General features: G+C 42.6%; 1 protein-coding gene across 1 annotated transcript in view; it reads left to right on the top strand.

Annotated features, from left to right (window-relative positions):
- Window positions 1–18,555, top strand: part of CARMIL1 (capping protein regulator and myosin 1 linker 1) — a 314,559-nt gene that overhangs the window by 248,165 nt on the left and 47,839 nt on the right. The window contains exons 28-29 of the mRNA XM_035728384.1: window positions 33–120; window positions 2,867–3,016. Coding sequence (XP_035584277.1) covers window positions 33–120; window positions 2,867–3,016 — 238 coding nt within the window. The remainder of the gene's footprint in view (window positions 1–32; window positions 121–2,866; window positions 3,017–18,555) is intronic.

The raw sequence follows: 18,555 nt of genomic DNA on the forward strand, positions 1-18,555 counted from the left end.
AATGCTACTGTGTCCTTTTGCTTTTCACATAGTGAAGTGAAGCTGACAGTGGCCTCCTTCCTGTCTGATCGGATTGTGGATGAAATCCTGGATGCACTATCACACTGCCATCATAAACTGGTGAGTGCTGTGCACATCTGGCGTGGGGCTTCCAGTTGTGTTCTGTTGTGGTCTGCTGGTCTTTCCACCGCAGTGGGAAGAACAGGGCAGGCTCCAGGTTGGGGATGCCGCTTCTTTCCTGCATCTTACTCCTCTGCAGCTTTATGGGCCACGATCCTGCTTTTCCTTTCCTACATTGCTTCCAGACCATTCTAGAACATGTTAGAATCTCTCCAGAGGGAATGGAAGGGGAACGAGACGTGGTGGTGTTGAGAAATTTTGTTGTGCATTTATAATGCAGATACAAAGTTTTGTTAAGAAATAATGCTGAAATCGAGATCTAAAATGAAGGTATTTTAGATTATTTAATTTCTGTGTGCGTATTTTGTTGTTCTTCGACATGATCATGTGAGAATGGACTATTCCTGAAAACATGGGGTGAGGGGAGGGGAATATATGGGGTCCAAAGAAAAGACCAGAGTAAAATGGACACATTCTAGGGATCGGTAGCTGTCGCGTGCCCAGCCAGGCCTCTTGGATATAACCGAGGTAAAGACATAAATTTTCTTCGTCTAGAGACTGGTTTTATTGAGGTAGAAGACTTTACTTCTAATATCACTGCATATAAAAAATATATCAGAAACTTCATGTGTTTTCAACTTCAGGAAGTCCTCTGAGGCACAGATGAAGGTTTCGTTACTCCTTACATCTCGTGTTGTGAACATTTTAGCAATGTGATGTGGTATGAATCTCTCGAGCAAGTCAGGACATTTTCCCCAGAGAAGCATTTCAAGTTAAGTGCAGGCTGGAGATAGCCGGCTTTATGGCATGGAAGTGTTGGTGATGCCAGGGAGCACCACAGTGGGAAGAACAGTAACCGTGGCTTCTCCACGAGGCAGACAACATGAGTATTTCAGAAAAATGCGTAGGCTGTCCTCTAAAATCGAAAAGATGGGACAGGAGTTTCTCGCAGCGTCACTGAAAATACCGCCCATGGGCTGGAGCTGGCCCACTCACCACGGGGCACCTGTGCCTGATGAGGTTAGGTCACCAACCAAGAGGAAACGTGGAGAAATTTCTAGAGCAACTGGAGATGGCCACAATGCGCAAACGCATGTTATTTCTCTAAAGTATCATTTTTGTACTTTACCAATATACCGGTGTGTGGCAAGCTGGAAATATAGAAAACTGGTTCATCACCCCAGAGACTTTAAGAAGCACTAGCTTCTGGTTTGTGGCACAGGAAAGGCCTATGTTAGGGGCGCCTGGGTGACTCAGTCATTGGGCATCTGCCTTCAGCTCAGGTCATGATCTCAGAGTCCTGGGATCGAGCCCCACATCGGGTTCCCTGCTTGGTGGGGAGTCTGCTTCTTCCTCTCCCTTTGCCTCTCCTTATGTTCCCTCTCTCGCTCTGTCTCTCTCTCTCAAATAATGAATAAAATCTTAAAAAAAAAAAGGAAAGGCCTATGTTAGGGTCTAGAGCTCCCAAGTCAGACTTTTCCTTTTTTTAAATAAGCAGAAACAAAATCAATGGAACATCCTTTATAGAAACAATTTCTCAATAACCCATGGCTGCAGGGACGGCCTCAAAATGCCCCCTTCATATTGTACCAACATGATTGCACGTGAGCACCACACTGAACGGCTGAATTGTTCACTTTTTTTGCATTTGTCTTTCTTTGAAGAATTTACTCAGAAAAATACCAACTTTTTTTTTTTTTTACAATTTAAAAATGAACTATGTGGGTGCACTTTTGTATTGAACTTTATTTTAATATTCTGATTTGGGTTGTAAGAAGAGAGCTTAACTTCTGTGTGAAAGGAATAGTATCTAAAAAATGAAATTTTGTTTTCAAAGACATTCCAATTACATGAATATATTCTCCAATTTAAGTTTAGAAGTGTCGCCAGTGGTTCCACGGTATTGTCAGCTGGTTCTGATCCTTTCCAAAGAATTAAATCAAAGTTCCTGGTGATGAATCAGCCCAGCACTAGAGTTTATTAACTTCAGCCCAGTTTATTCTACCTCTTATCATTAATGTTTTTAGGTTTACCTAAAGCATAACAGTGGAAATTAATAAATCCTATCACATACGGTGTTCATTACCTGAAAACAATGAAAGCTGTTAGCAATTTCCTTCCTTTCAGCCCTTTAAAAACAGGGAAGGTTGGAATCATTTTATTTCCCCTAATTAGATATTTTTAAAACACTAGATATAGAAAGAAATTATTTCAGAGGAGGGGCGCCTGGGTGGCTCAGTCGTTAAGCGTCTGCCTTCGGCTCAGGTCATGGTCCCAGGGTCCTGGGATTGAGCCCCGCATTGAGCCCCGCATCGGGCTCCCTGCTCCGCAGGAAGCTTGCTTCTCCCTCTCCCATTCCCCCTGCTTGTGTTCCCTCTCTCGCTATCTCTCTCTGTCAAATAAATAAGTAAAATCGTAAAAAAAAAAAGAAGAAAGAAAAAGTTTAGAAAAAAAAATTTCAGAGGAAGTATGAAATAAAATTAATGAAAAGAACACTTCTTATTTTCTTCTGGACTAAGTATTCTTGTATTTTACTAAAGGAGGTTTTATGATTTCTTGCTTAAGACAACCCACCCTCCAAAGATAACAAGAGGTGAGTTACTGTAGTGTGAGTGTATTAAGAATTGTCCGTAACCGCACGCAGGTAGAATCCTTCACCGCGCCACCTTGTGGCAGGGGTCTTCCAGAATTCAGCTAACATGCTCTTCCCTTCCTTGCCTCTGGTCCTTCTTCTTGACTCTCTTAGGCTGACCATTTCAGCAGACGGGGCAAGACCCTTGCTCAGCCAGAGACCTTAGAGATTGAGCTGGCTGAGGAGAAGCCAACTAAGCGCTCTGTCATGACGGTGGAGGAACTCACGGAGATGGAGCGTTTGGAAGATCTGGATACTTGTATGGTAAGACACGTCCTTTGGTGACACAATTACCCCATCACCACTGGGCTTTGCTACTGATTTTTTTTTTTTTTTTGGAGATCTCACCATTACAAACCAGACCAAATAGAACTCCCTCCCAGAGATCATTCTTTCAGAAACTTGTTGCTTACAGAGACTGTTAAGCTGAAGCTTCAGGTCCCCACTAAGGCCCTGTATCTTACTTTGGATTTGTAATTTTGTAAAACTTCGCTTTATTTCATTTTATTCTATTCTGTATTCCAGTGTAATTAACATACAGCGTAATATTAGTTTCAGGGTTTACAATATAGTAATTAAGCACTTCCATACATCACCCAGCGCTCATCACGACAGGTGCGCTCCTTCATCCCCATCACCTGTTTGCCCCATCCCCCAGCCACCTCCCCTCTGATCACCATGTCAGTGTGTTCTCTAGAGCTAAGAATCTGTTTCTTGGTTTGTCTCTCCCTTTTTTTCCTTTGCTTGTTTTTTGGGGATATTTTGTTTCTTAAAACTTTTCTTAAAGAGTACTTCCATACCCCCTCCCAAGGAAGAGTTCTGGAAGTTACAGTGAGCATAATACCTAGATCTGTCCCTATAGCTTCAGTGGAAAAAATTCCTAAATTCTTTAGGAGAAATTGATTATTTAACTTTTGAAGGTCATTTGTGACAAGAAAACATTTTTAAGTAAGCCATTAAAAATGTGGGGAGGGGGGCGCCTGGGTGGCTCAGTTGGTTAAGCGACTGCCTTCGGCTCAGGTCATGATCCTGGAGTCCCGGGATCGAGTCCCGCATCGGGCTCCCTGCTCGGCGGGGAGTCTGCTTCTCCCTCTGACCCTCTGACCCTCTTCCCTCTCGTGCTCTCATTCTCTCTCTCTCAAATAAATAAATAAAATCTTTAAAAAAAAAATGTGGGGAGGACTTTTTCCCGCACAAAATATGTAGGATGGCTTTTTCTCTCTCGGTCCTATCATTTTTTTATTTTCTCTGGTGCTTTTTCCCATTTTTAATTTATACAATTTGGGGGTATCCTCTTATATTTGCATTTCCCATTTAGTTTATATTCTGTTTAATTCCCTTGATGTGATATGCTTTAGAAGATGGAATATACACCTAGTGTCTGCCTAGCAGTAGGTCTTGATTCCTAACTCACTTTCTGAATTTCACATGGTGTATCCATCTGGCCACGTAACTAGAGTGTTCAGTATGTTGCTGTTTTTGCCCCTCTGAGGACAATTTTACTTAAGTTCCTATTTCATTATTTTAGAATTTGTATTATTAGTATTAGTTACTTCTTTACTGTAAAAACAGTTGTATGTGCTCTCAATATTTTTGTTTCACTAAAATAATTAATCTTTTAGGAATTCCTCAAAATCTGAGAGAGTGCTGCTAGACAACATCTGGGCTACTTCTTCACCCAAATGTTTCTACATCAGCTAATAATTCTAGTAATTTTTAGATTCGGCCATTGTCAGGAATGATACTTATTTTTAACTTTGAAAACCAAGGCTTTGATGGCCTGCTGTGATTTTTCTAGCCCAGAAGAAAAGGTAATGCTTTAAGTAGTTCCTTATTTATAAGCCAGCCATTGTTACCTGTTAAAGTCTGTGAGTAGGGGCGCCTGGGTGGCTCAGTTGGTTAAGTGTCTGCCTTCGGCTCAGGTCATGATCCCGAGTCCTGGGATCGAGCCCTACATCGGGCTCCTGGCTCAGCGGGGAGCCTGCTTCTCCCTCTGACCCTCTCCCCTCTCATGTTGTTTCTCTCTCGCTCGCTCTCTAATAAATAAATAAATAAATAAATAAATAAATAAATAAATAAATAAAATCTTTAAAAAAAAAGTCTGTGAATAAAATAATTGAGAACCCTCCTGATAAAACCCTATCATATACAAGGAGGCTAGCAAAGAAGGCCAAAAATATCCTAGATTTCAAATAACATTCTAGTATAGTGAAAGATGACAAATAATTTGCTATATAACTATGTAAACTTAAAACTGTATTTGGTCTATGTAGGGGGAATTATCAAGTTTTTTAATAACTTGTCTAGTATATTGTAAAATGTATCTTTAGTATTTTTTTACTTTGCATCTTGAGACAATGGAAGTTAACAAAGGGTGATTATTCCAGAAAGCTTCTAGTTTAACCTTAAGAGAAAATAAGTATGTTATAGGAAATAGATATGAATTAAAAATTCAAAATTAACTCTACATGTCACATTTCCTGCCAGAATTATTCAGTCATGTGTGAGTTGGGAAGGAGTAAAAAAAATGTGAGCTTATAAGACACATTTTGTTGCGTTTGTAAGTTACGTGTTTTAGGATGAGAGAGTGTTGGCTAAGAATGACTGGTTTAGCTACTGTAAGGATGGTGTTTCACTGTGTAAACTTTATTTTTGTTTGATTGACTGCTTTGGTTTTGTCATGTGAAAGAAAACGGTGGTTGTTCTTAAAGTGGGTGAGGTGAGAGGAGAGGAGAGGAATCATTTCTTTAAATTTATTTTACATTAAGATATAATCAACATATAATACCCTTTTAGTTTTATTTATTTATTTTTTTAAAGATTTATTTGGGAGAAAGAGCATGCACCAGTGGGGGGAGGGGCAGAGGGAAAGAGAATCTTAAGCAGGCTCCACGCCCAGCACAGAGCCCCACTCGGGGCCCAATCCAGGATCCTGAGCCAAAATCAAGAGTCAGACACTTAACCAGTTGAGCCACCCAGGCGCCCCTTTACTTATTTATTTTTTTAAAGTAAACTCTACACCCAGTGTGGGGCTTGAACTCACGACCCCTGAGATCAGGAGTCATAGGCTCTACTGACTGAGACTGCCAGGCATCCCAACCTTGTTTTACTTTTAGGTGTATGACATAATGATTTGATACATGTATATATTATAATATCCTAAGCCACCCACAGACAGCGCATTTTACACCGTGGCAGGTCCTCTGAGTGCAGGGAGCCCTCTCCTACAGAAAATCAATTTTCTGAGCTTTGGGCTTTTTACCCTAAGCCAATAGCCTAAATTCAGAGCGAATTTGAAAGGAATAGAGGATTCGTCTCACCTTTTAAAATTACCCTCACTGTCTCTTTCATAATCAAAGCAGCAAATCGTTTGTGTTTCTCGTTGACATCCATTACCAAATATTCAAGTTGTGGTCCTCACGTGGCGCCATTTTAAAAGGGTTTGAAGAACAGATTTGCAAGGGAGAGACATTTAATTTGTTTTGGTTTTCTAAATGAGCCTGTGCACATGCCTTGGCAGCGTTTCTGGCTTAAGTGATCCGGGAAGACAGGATACAAGGTTAACTGTTGTGTGGAAGAGTCCCAGAAGGACAAATGCCTCTGTGCCTGCCGACAACCTTTCCCATGTGGGATTGTGAGTCACTGGCGGGTAGAATTTGTGCCATACACAGAGCTAGAGCACTGTGAAGTGTGATGTTGTAACTTTGCTATTACCTAAAATGTTGGTTGATAGCCCAGAGCCCTGTGACACTTTCCCTAGGGCATTCCAAAGTAACTTGGACTCATCACCAACCTTCTTCTTAGAGATTCTACTTATAGAGTCAGAATCCTGGCGTTTTTTGCCTGTGATGTTCATGACATCTGCTAAATCTATTTTTGAACATTTCTTTAACAAACTTAGTAGGCAATCTGGGCATCTCTTTTTTCCCTACCCCCAGATATCTTATCATCATGTTTCTTCCATGTCTCCCTGGTCCAAAAGTCAATTCCATTTCAGTCCTTATGTCTCTGTAAAGAACCAGTAGATATAATCACACTAAGGAAGGTTTAGCGCCATAAATTAGAGGTAGAAATTTATTAGTCGAGTTCAAGGGTTGCCTTTTTGGAGATGGAAACAAATTTAATGTATATGGCTGATTGCTTAAACTTACTCTTTGTCTAAGTGAGGGCTGAAATTAGGATGAGTGAGTGGTTTGAGAGGCCCTATTATCTGCTGGCAGGGCAGGCCAGGGATTTGGGGTGGGGGGCGGTTAGGGAGGATGCCCGAGACCTTCTCATCAACCTTAATTTCATAATTGTTGAAGGAAAAGGCAGTTTTCTTTAAATAAAAGGGCAGAGTTAAAAAACTGTCTTCAATCTAATTATCTTTTTCTTTTAGCTAGAAAGAAACAAAGAAGTTATCTAGTTCAAGTGGTGGGTGTCATGGGAGGTGGGGGGGGTCCTGGATAGAACAAGAACCATGAGAATAACCTGCAGACATTTTCCAGTGTGTGTCCACTCTCATAGCCCCAGAGATTCTGATGTCAGTTTACTCCAGACAGAAAATCAGATGATTTAAAAAGTCTTCTTGTTCATTTATTTAACACTTAGATGTAGTCCCTGTAATGTGCTGGGCACTATTCTTAGCTCTTTATGAAGAGTAACCAGTTCAGCCCTTTCAACCACCTGTGAATTATAGATATCATTAATATCTTGTGTCTAATAAGTGGGTAAACTGAGGCATAGAAAAGTAACTTCTTCAAGTGGCCTGAGGTCACTCAAAGGCAGGCAGTTTGGGATCGTAGTCTGCGTGTTTAACCAGTATATGGATGTCATATACGGTGTATTTCTTACATCCAGAATTAAAGCTTCGGTAAGATTTAATTACACTTGCATTGCTTTGTGTAACATATCTGCTTACTAATTCCAGACTAAATTGATATGTAAACAGGAACACAAATGAAAGACGCGTGCCGGATAACTATAATGTAAGCCTGCAGGTTTTAAACATGATTGGAAACTGCTGTGTCAAAAATCCTGACATGCTCAATTGTTAGAAATGAATCTGCCCACTTTGGGCCTACCTGGAATATTCCTTGCCTTTCCATGTGTTATTTTGTGGGCAATAATGATTAATTAGCTTTCCTAGACTTATAATCTTAACACCCATGCCTTCTATGTCCTGCTGAAACGTGTATTTACTTAGCCTCTTGATTGTCCGTAGACCATCTGTTCTTTCCTGCAATCAGGTGTTCTTAGGAAATCAGTATTCCCAGCTGTCTCTTTCAACTTCACTTTATCATTGGCCTTTGGGATATTGAAGGATGCAGTTTGCATTCTACTGATCAGTTACTTCTCAGTATTTAATTTATCACTATATATAGTTTACCACCTTTAAAAAATTACAGAAGCTCGGGGTTTAGGATTACGTGCCAAGTGGGTGAAGAGCCAGTGTCTGCTCCTTAGCATAACTAGCTCACTAATTGTATGTAATTCTTTCAGATATTTTAATGAGTGTCATACCCGTTTTAAATCAAAAGATATTCATGCAGAGAAGCAGTTCATCTACTTACTGATATTTCCTAGGAAAAGAATTTTAAAAGGCTTGAATTATTATAGAGTACACTTTGTGAATTCTTTTTTCGATGACAAAATAACAATTATTTTCCCTTAACAAATTCAGCCTCAAATTTTAATATATAATTTTTCAGCTTTTTTTTTTTAAGATTGTATTTATTTATTTGAGAAAGAGCATGAGAAAAGTGGGGAGGGGCAAAGGGAGAGGGAGAAGCAGACTCCCTGCTGAGCAGGGAGCCCAACACTGGGCTGGATCCCAGGACCCCGGGACCATGACATGAGCCAAAGGCAGATGCTTCACTGACTGAGTAGGCACCGAGGCACCCCTAATTTTTAAGCTTTTTAATACAGATTAAAATTTAGTGAAGATCCATTTGTCTTGGTCAAAATACTTTTTAAAAAACAAATCACCTCAGAAAAAACAAATCACCTCAATTTTAAGTACCAGTAGTTATTAGTTAGAACTAATCTGTTAACAGTATTGCCAAGTATAGACTATTGAGTCAATATCTCATTTAAATTAGTTGCATGTGTACTAAGTAGGTACAGGAAGTTGTTCAAGCCCTGGTTGTTAGCTTCCTCTTATAATTTTATTTATTCTGTAATGTCATTTTCTTATTGATATCACTTAACTTTTTAATCCCTGCAAAGCAACCTATGAAAACCTCTTGATTTCCAAATACTAATTTTCAAAACTATAGTATAGTGCAGCTAGAACGGGTGTTGTATGTTCCTCAGAGTTTCTAGTAATTTCTGTGGCAGTCCTTCGTGGAAATGCCAGGGGCACCCCGCGAATCCCAAGAGGTCACCATTTCCTGACGACTGACAGTTTTCTTAATCTTTTAATTTTTAACTGGCACCAATACTATTTGCAGAGGCCCTATTCCAGGGAGCTCCCTAGAGATCTGCCCCAAAAACCTTTTTAGAAAGCCTAACACACAGCATTGACCACCCTCAGGAGCCCCCAGGAGACAAAGGAGACCCCATGGAAAATCCCTGCGACACCCCGTTTCTATAGTCATCCCTGTACCTTCTCCGGGCAGGTGATGGAACAGCCCCACTGCTCCCAGTGTGAACCAAACTCCTGAGGAAGAAGACGGGGAGGACTCATTAAGTCCCCACTCCCACGAAAATGACTTAGAACATTAACTAGTTGTGACTAGTCAGGGCATTCAAAAACCAGCCTCTGAGTTGGGCATCTGACTTGCAGAGGATATGCTGATTCTTCTGAGCTTAATTCTGGACATGTAATGATAATTATAAAAGATAATTTTGGTTTCCCTCATGAGTTAAATTAAGCAAATGACCCTAATAACCTGTGGATTGATGAAACAAACAGAAAACGTTCCGTTGTTTACCTGTGTGGGGGTGGGGTGGGTGTGGGTTTATAGATGACATAGGAGTACACTTATACTTCCTTGAACAGGACCTTTTTTAATAAAGTCCTAACTGGTTAAGTCCCTTACAAGCAATCAGAGATTTAGTAACTCCTGGGGTTAGTACGGTAGAGCCAATATTAGATGATTTCCCTAAAATCAGTCCCACTTTGCAACCCTTAGAAACCTCAGAGTATGCATGTTTGTTTCAACAACCTCTCCTGTCAGAAAGCTCCAGCTTACCACTGCTTGCCAGTGGAAACCAAAGGCCAGATGTCCTCTTTAACTTCTGAATTAAACAATATTCAAATCCTAGAAAACAATGCCTTTAGATACTAAGTGTGTGTGTGTCTAACGAAGAAGGTGAGCGGTCCTTCAGGGCGGCTTGCTTACCCAGGAACGGGCGCGGGGAAGAGGCTGGATCAAGGTGGCTACTGGCCCGAGAGCCCAGGGAGGAGGCAGGGGGAGTTCTCGATGATGAAGTCTTAGGTAGTTTTGAGCTATCGAAAGACTCTCTGACTGAAAAATACAGACTAGCGGGCCATTTTTTCATTCAATAAATGCTTATTGTTCATCCATCGTGAGCGCTATTCTCGGCTCCGTCCTAGAAGTGGAAGGTGAAGGAACCAACGTATCACCCAGCAAGTTTGCTGCGCTGAAAGGCAGAAGTGCAAAGCTCATTCTGCACATCACAGAACTAGCATCTGTGCGAAGCCCACACGTGTATTTGCTTGAGTGTGGAAAGATGTGAGTCTGTCACCGAAATGAGGTCATCTAGAGATGCCTGAATTAGTACAGGATGGGTCTTTCAACCCTCAGTTGCAACCCACAAGTGACTCATTGAGTCAGTGTAATGGTTCTGGCCAGGAGTTTAAAAAAAAAAAAAACTCAGAAATGAAACAAAGTATGAATATAAAGGACCAGATTACACCAAATGTTTGTTTCAGTTATACAAACATGTACGCGTACGTCAGGTCGTGGCATAAATAAAATACATTCCGTATATACGGTGGGTCACAGTCTGGGGGGCGCCTGGCCAGCTCGGTCAGAAAAGCGTGCGACTCTTGATCTCGGGGTTGGAAGTTCGTGCCTCATGTTGGGTGCAGAGAGTCCTAAAAATAAATAAATAAAACCTAAAAAATAAAAAAGCTGGGTCACAGTCAAAGATGTTTGAGAAACATTACCAGAAGCTCACTTTCCCCGCTGTGGTTCAGCTTGCCCCCAGCACTAGGCACACACAGCTCCTCACCCCAACCTACTGTTCCTCACGGCGCAGCGGGGCCCAGGCAGGGCCTGAGCAGAGATCCAGCGGCGGGAGAGGACCTGGTGCCCTTGAAGGTCTCGGCGAAACAAACTCACCCCTTTCTTCCTGCTGTTTTGGGCCTCTGTACAATTGCTTTTCCTGAGGTGTGTGTCTGCATTGTGTCCTGGAGCTTCAGTAAGGGCTGCCTTAATAACGAGCCCTAAAAAACTTGTTACCATATACATGTCATGGTCACTGTTCACTCCATCCCAGAATACCTCTGTTACAAATACATGCAGGAGAAATCTCAGGTCTTTATCAGGAGTGATGAAAATCCTCAGATGCTGGTTTGCTCTTTATCTCATGAACACATCACTCCATGACTTGTGCCTAACTTCTTTTGAGGGTCTCAGAGCTCACTGTGCACTTGACCTAAAAAAGGGTTCAGGGCCCGAAGAAGTAGAGTTTGTTGTATGCAGCCTTAATTTGGGCTTCGTTTTTGTTTTTGTTTTTTTTCTTCTTGGTCCTGATTTATTCCTTTTTTTCCTCCCCCCAGATCTTGCTGTTCTAAATGGGTCTCAGCTCATTTGGGGCTTGAGGTGGTTATACATTAATAGTGAAATACTAGACGTGGTGGGCGAGTGCTCTGCCAGAGTGCAGGTTGCCCAGCCCAGCCTGGGGGAGGGGCGTTGTCAGGGAAGGCATCCTGGAGCAAGGTTCTGAGCATCATGCCTGGCACATAGTGGGCGCTCGGTAACTGTTGGGACAGAGAGAGATGGCATTTGAGAGAGGACTTGGCTGGGGGAAGAATGAGTAAGTAAACGTGGCGGAGAGTGGCGCACATGGGTTCAGAGTGAGGAGGGAGCATTGCAGATTGAGGAACTATTGTAACATTATGTGCGACAGGGATGAAGGGGGGGATGTCGAAGAGGCTGAAGGCCGTACCAGTCTTGAGACTCAGGGAGGGCTAGCTTGTTTATATATTACTTTAAGGTGGCAAGGAGTCCGTGAAACTGAGGAATATGGGAGAATGGCAGGTCTTGCCAGAAACGGACAGTAGTGGACGTGTTGAGTGGGGGTGCCCACCAGGCCCTGGCTGAGATGACCAGTCGGCACGGTGGGTGTGACTGGGCTCAGCAGCTAGGTGTGAGCGGGTAGTCAGCACGCGCACTGCAGTGTAGACACGCTCACCAGACTACCTCCCCAGCTCTGTAACCACTCTCCTTTCTACGTTAGTTTACCCTGAGCTACAGACTTGTATATTCAGCCTCTCCCTGACATCTGAACTAGATGTGTGTCCACAACAGAGCCACAGACTCCCCCCACCCCCGCCTCCCAAGTACGCCCGATCCCCATATGTGACACCAACTCTACCTGGCAGTCTCAACCTCTCCCTTTCTCGTACTGCCCAGTCCTGCTCTGTCCCTCAGGCTCATCACCCTCGTTTCTTGCCTGTACCCCTGACACACACTGGCAGCCCGCAGGCTTGCCTCCATTCCTGCCTTTCTGCAGCCTGTCAGTCCCTACCCAGCAGCCTGGGAACCTTCTCATGTCCCAGGTGTCAGACCCTCTGACAGCCTCCCATTGCGCCCAGAATAAATACACCTTCCTCAGGTTTACGAGGCCCCTGCCTGTCTGTCTCCACCTTCTCCTGCACTCCCCTGGTTCACTTCCCTCCAGTCCTTCCACCATATTATCATCTTTGTCGTCTCAGCATTGATCATCACGGGAAATGATCTTATTTACTCCTGGAGGTATGTTTTGCCCACCTCCCCACACTGGACTGTCAGCTCCTGGAGGGCAGGGACCTGGGTTGTGCTGTTGACCACATCTCCCAGTGACTGTTGCTCAGTGCCCAGCACGTAATAATCGCTCAGTAAATCTTGTTTAATGGCGTGGCTTTGCGTTACGGTTATTGCTTGGCTCTACTTCCCTACAAGACTCTCCGCTTGGGGCACCGGGGTGGCTCAGTCGTTAAGCGTCTGCCTTCGGCTCAGATCATGATCCCGCGGTCCTGGGATCGAGCCCCGCATCGGGCTCCCTGCTCAGCAGGAAGCCTGCTTCTCCCTCTCCCACTCTCCCTGCTTGTATTCCCTCTCTCGCTGTGTGTCTCTTTCTGTCAAATAAATAAAATCTTAAAAAAAAAAAAAAAAGATTCTTTGCTCCTTAAGAGTACAGGATTTATGTCTTTCTGATTTCTGTGTAGTGAATTCCATCAAATGTCAGTAACACATTTCTCTGCAGACTCTAGAAAATAATTCCTTGCATGAAAAGGTTATCTTTAAACTATGAGGTTCGAAGAACGAGATTATAGGTTATGTCCTCAGTGATCTAAACTCTCGACAAGTTGTATAGGAAAAAAGGAGAAAAGCCCCTGCCCCCCCCCACACACACATACAATATCCATGTGTGGGAGCTCTTTTAGCCCATTTTTCAGATGAGACTCCCAGAGTCCAGAGATGCTGAGACACTTGCCCCAGAGCACACTGCTAGTTAAGGGACAGCCAGAGCTGGGCGCTCCACTATCACTGAGCCGAGTCCCAAGCCCGTGCCCTCTTTGCTGGATCCCTGGTCTTTGGGATGGCCTGGGTCACTGGCAGCAAAGGCTGGGGAGGTTGGTTAAGAAAGAGCCCATGCCCAAGGGTTTTGCACCAGGAGCTCGGTGGGCCGAGTCTGCATGACTGCAGGCCTACTGTCCTTACGGGATTTGACTCTTTTCTGTCTGTGGATGGGCAAGATTCTAACTTGTGTTTGAACAGATGGGAACGAGCAGCAGAGAGGCCTGGGACAGAGGGCTCTCTGCCTCTGCGAGCCACCCGTTCAGAGAACATACGTGGTCAGTCCACATTCACTCCTGGCAAATCAGGCCATGCTGTTTGCCCCATGATTGGTTTCCTGGCTTTCCTTCTTGCCTGATGGAGTTGGAAGTTTAGCCCAATATCTCCTGATAGAGTTGGAGGCTTAACCAAATATCTCCTGAAAGTAGAGGCTTGCTGTGGAGGGAACAAGCGGGCTGGAATGTGGGCTGAAATTTGGGAATGACAGAAAGCAGGGGCTAAGCTGTAGGTGGCTGGGGAGGGAGCCCAGGTGCGGGGGACCACCTGAGTGGAAGCAGGCCACACTCGATGGCCTTCATGATTTGATGTCAGTCTGTCAGTGTACTAGTTGTAGTTGAGGGATACTCATCGGGGTTGGGATGAGGTCGTCTTCATTCTTCAGCTCTCCTGTGGAAATTCAGAGCAAAGTTGGCCTCTCCAAATTCTTGGTTTCCCCAAACTCCGAGGAAACCGCCATCACTGCTGGAATTTGGTATTTGATTTCGCATCTACCAGGGCTGTGGTCAAACATCTATGAACAGCCTATTCCTTTTCTTTTCTTTTTTTTTTTAAGATTTTACTTATTTATTTGGGAGAGAGAAAGAGGGAGCTCGATCCCAGGACCCCGGGATCATGACCTGAGCCCAAGGTAGACACTTAACCGACTGAGCCACCCAGGCACCCCTAGCCTATTCCTTAACAAAATCAAAAAATAAAGTAATGGTTTTCAGCTTTGGCCCTTGGTGTATATTCTGCCGAAAATCCTGACTTTCAGACTGAAAACCACACTTGGAAACTAGACCGAAAACAAATTACTTCCATGCTCCAGATATAACTGCATTTCTTTTATATATTTTAGTTTAGATTGTGTAACCTTATTTATATAGTTGCTTCTTGGAGTTATACATGTTCTGCTTTCCTTGAGAAACTACTTTAGGTGGCATATTTTGTAATTAATAAAATAGAAATTAAAAGGTAAAGTGAGTGAACAGAGTTAAGAGGGGTAAAAAAACGGACAAGGAAGTTAAAGCCAAGTTCAGGATCAGTCCCCAGCTATGCCTGTGCCGGGCTCCGTTCTGCTTCTGGGAAAGGGTGGAGCCTTAGCCTCGGGAATTTGTGTGGCAAGCTTCAGACCTAACATCTGATTATCAAAATTGAGCCATGTGACCATTGCTCTTGCTCAGAGAAAGGACCGCCTAACCGGAGCTGAGCTATAGGGTGGGTACCTGCAACCAAGCCAGGATTTTCTTCTGGAAGCCGCTTCAAATTGACCTCTGCCCTTGAGCAAGTACTCAGTTGAAATCCCCCAAAGCCATACCCAAATCAGCATGGCCAAAATGGTCTTTTCCTAAAAAACACTTCAGAGCATCCTCTCTCAGGGGCTAAAGCACAGAAATGCCACTGGTTGAGTCCTGTGTGGCCTCGACCCCCCAGGTAACTGAATCAATTGGCCACCTGTATGCAATTATTTGATACTGAAATCTTCAATGTTGGAGAATGTCAGCGAAGGGCATTCAGGTAGGGTTTGCTATATAGTTACTATTAGGTCAGGACAACAGGTAGAGACTGTACCGATGTGCTTTTGAAAGCCAGTCTTCTTTGGTTATAATACACCACCATAGTGGCACATAGGACATGTCTTTGATAGACAGTTTATCTCACTGTTCCCTGTAGCTTGGGTTGCACATAGTTAACTCACTTTAAAATGCAACCAAAGCCAATGAAAAATCACAGGTGGCAAACAATATTGCCTTGTTTTTGGCAGATTTCCTCATAAATGAAGCAGACTGTGTTAATAATAATGATTGATGGTTAGGAGCAAGTAACTATCAAACTAATGGATCTGTAATTTGGAGAGAGATGTCTTGAGAATCTGTTCTCTTTTGAGAGTCTCACTGGAGAATCCGTTCAGAAGGGATGTTAATCAAACAGAGTTGAACTGAACAGGACAAAGACTTTCTGAGTCAGATCAGGTTTTTATAGAGTTTGGGTGGTAAACCATCTTTACCCCAAGTTCTGTTTGAGGTTGGAGGTTTAGGACAAGGAGTTATAAGACTCAGTCTTAGGAGAGCTTGGAGATCCAGGAGATCCAGGGAGAACCAGATCTCCTGATTGCTGATTGGCCGCTGCAGCTCTCCAGTCAAAATCCCAAGGCATCAGGCCCTTCAACCACCATCTACTCTTTTTACTTACCACCACTGGGGTTTACTGGACTCAAGTTTTTTAAACCAGTGGAGTAAATTGTTATAGGATTTAAGACTTTTTTTTTTTTTTAAGTAGGTTTTACGCCCAGTGTGTGGTGCCCCATGTGGGGCTTGAACAACTCATGACCCTGAGATCAGGAGTCGGATGCTTAACTGACTGAGCCACCCAGGTGCTCCATTTTGTTAAAGGATTTATCTGGTTTTTGTGGTGGTGGTGGTGGTGGTGGTATTGACGATTAATTTTTGTCATCTTTATAGAGCTGATATCCTACGGACAGAGTAAATGTGTTACATTAAGCATTTTAGGCTAATTTTGATTATTCCTCTTGATGTCACTGAGCCATGACGTCCATTCTGAACGCGAGTTTTTAAATCTCCCAGCCGCCTCATTCCTGCCCTCTGTTTTCATGTGGATTTTCCAAAGATCTAGTAGAGACTTAAATCTCTCTCTCAAGTGTGATACTTGGGAGTTTTCCCTCATTATTTATTCATTCTTTTGCAATTAAAATTAAAATCTTACTCAACTTTTCATGACTATTAGAATAACATTGTGCTTAATAGTGCAATAAAATACTTATCTTTTTTATAATAATGCTACAAGGGGCACGTACCCGGTGTTCATGTTCATAAGCAGCATGCTTCTGAGCCCAGCAGCACTAACACAGGCTCTCAAGGTAAGATAGTTGCTTGCAATTGGTACCAAGTACTTTCATTCTTTGGACAGCTCTTAAGAAAAATGCATTAAATTATAGCTACTTTTTAAAGAAAACATGCGAGTGTGAAACTTCACTTTGGCATCAGTTACACGATGAGTGAGGATGAACAAAAAGTAAGCCATTAACTGTTTCCTGGAGAAAACATGACAGAGTTGGGAAGATAAAGATTTTTAATTTTCTTGCATCAAAAAAAAAATTGTGCAGATCTGGAGAGTAAGGAAGTGAATCATGTTAATGTACAAATTGTTCCCTCCTGTGATTTTCACAATAGACTCTCATCAGTGCTACTCCCTGAATGCTTTTGTTTTAACACTGTGATGCCATTTTAACTTACATATGAAATGAGGCTCTGGATATGAAAGTTAATAAGGGTGATGTGAATAGCTGGATTTAATGATGTGTTCAGTAGGAAATAGCCTCTCACTAAATCTCTACATATTGTTCCCCCTTTTGTCCACAGATTTATTGCAGCTCTCTCACGTACCCCTGCTCTCCCTAGAGTTTAAAACCTGTTACTGTCCAACCGTCAGCACAAAAGGATTAGGCATCTTTTTTTGTTTCCCCCCATGGAGATCTACACCAGCTCAACCTTTTAAAAATGGAAATGCATAGAAATTACTTTGGCTCAGGTCATGATCCCAGAGTCCCGAGATCGAGTCCCATGTCAGGCTCCCTGCTCGTCAGGGAGTCTGCTTCTCCCTCTGACCCTCTCCCCTCTCATGCTCTCTCTCACTCTCTCTCTCTCAAATAAATAAAATCTTAAAAAAAAAAAAAGAATAAGTTTTGGTTCCCCTTGAGCAGTGACTCAGCTGAAAATCTAGTAGGAAATATTTAATTTTTGTAACCTAGTTCGTTAAACAGGGATTACCCATATCTATTCTAGAAGTACACAGAAAAGCAGAAGGTGAGCCTAGGATATCTTGTATCAAAAAGCAGGGATTGGCTCCATATCCAATGGGATCATTTCAAAGGCTACAAGATCCAGATTGAAATGGCTCCCACTGGGACATTCTGAGCACCAGAAAGAATAATGACAGTAATAGTTTATGATAGATTGAATTAATTTTAAAACATCCATGAGTCCATAGCAATACTAAGAAAATTAAAAAGAGGAGGATACAGAGGACTTTTTAAAGGAATAGTTGATCTTTGCAGGGGATGGCGCCTAATAAATGTGGGAATGATGATAGAAGTGAAAAGGTACAATTGTGTAGTCCGCGTTGTATTCGTACATTCAGGTAAGCGTTGTTGATGGTTGTTTGAAAATGGGGTCATCCCCATGAAACAAAAGTATCACCTCAAAGACTTATTATTAATTCCCAAGGGGGGAAGGTCCTCTTACAATGGAGTGGCTGGCACACTTCCTGTTTACTTTGTATGTTCAGACATACACGGATTCACGAACGATATATAGTGTTATTTTGTATGGTTTAGAATTTACATCCGTGGCATCATGTCATGTGTATTTTTCTGAAACTTGGGTTTTTCATTCAATATTACCTTTTGAAGATTATTCATGTTACATGTGAAGCTTTTTTCCCCTTTTAACTGTTGTTCTATCATTTCACTATGTTTCATTTGAGTTATCCATTTCCCTGTTCCATAGGCTTTTAGATTGTTCCCAGCTTTTGGCTATCGTTAAGCCTACTACTTACGCGTGCGTCCTCACCCGCTAAGCTTTGACTTGGGAATAGGCGATGGAAAGATGATAGTATTACTAATGTTCAAAATCACTACCAGTTATTGAAGCACTGTGAGGCCGTTGGATGGCACTATAAACACTTTATATTCACTTTATCTTATTTAATCCTTATTTTGCCAACTAGAAAGCTAGCCTGATGTTACAAAAACATTGGCCAAAGCTCCACAACCCCATAAGGGGCAGATTCAGG

Source organism: Zalophus californianus, chromosome 7, assembly GCF_009762305.2.
Source record: "Zalophus californianus isolate mZalCal1 chromosome 7, mZalCal1.pri.v2, whole genome shotgun sequence".
Taxonomy (NCBI): domain Eukaryota; kingdom Metazoa; phylum Chordata; class Mammalia; order Carnivora; family Otariidae; genus Zalophus; species Zalophus californianus.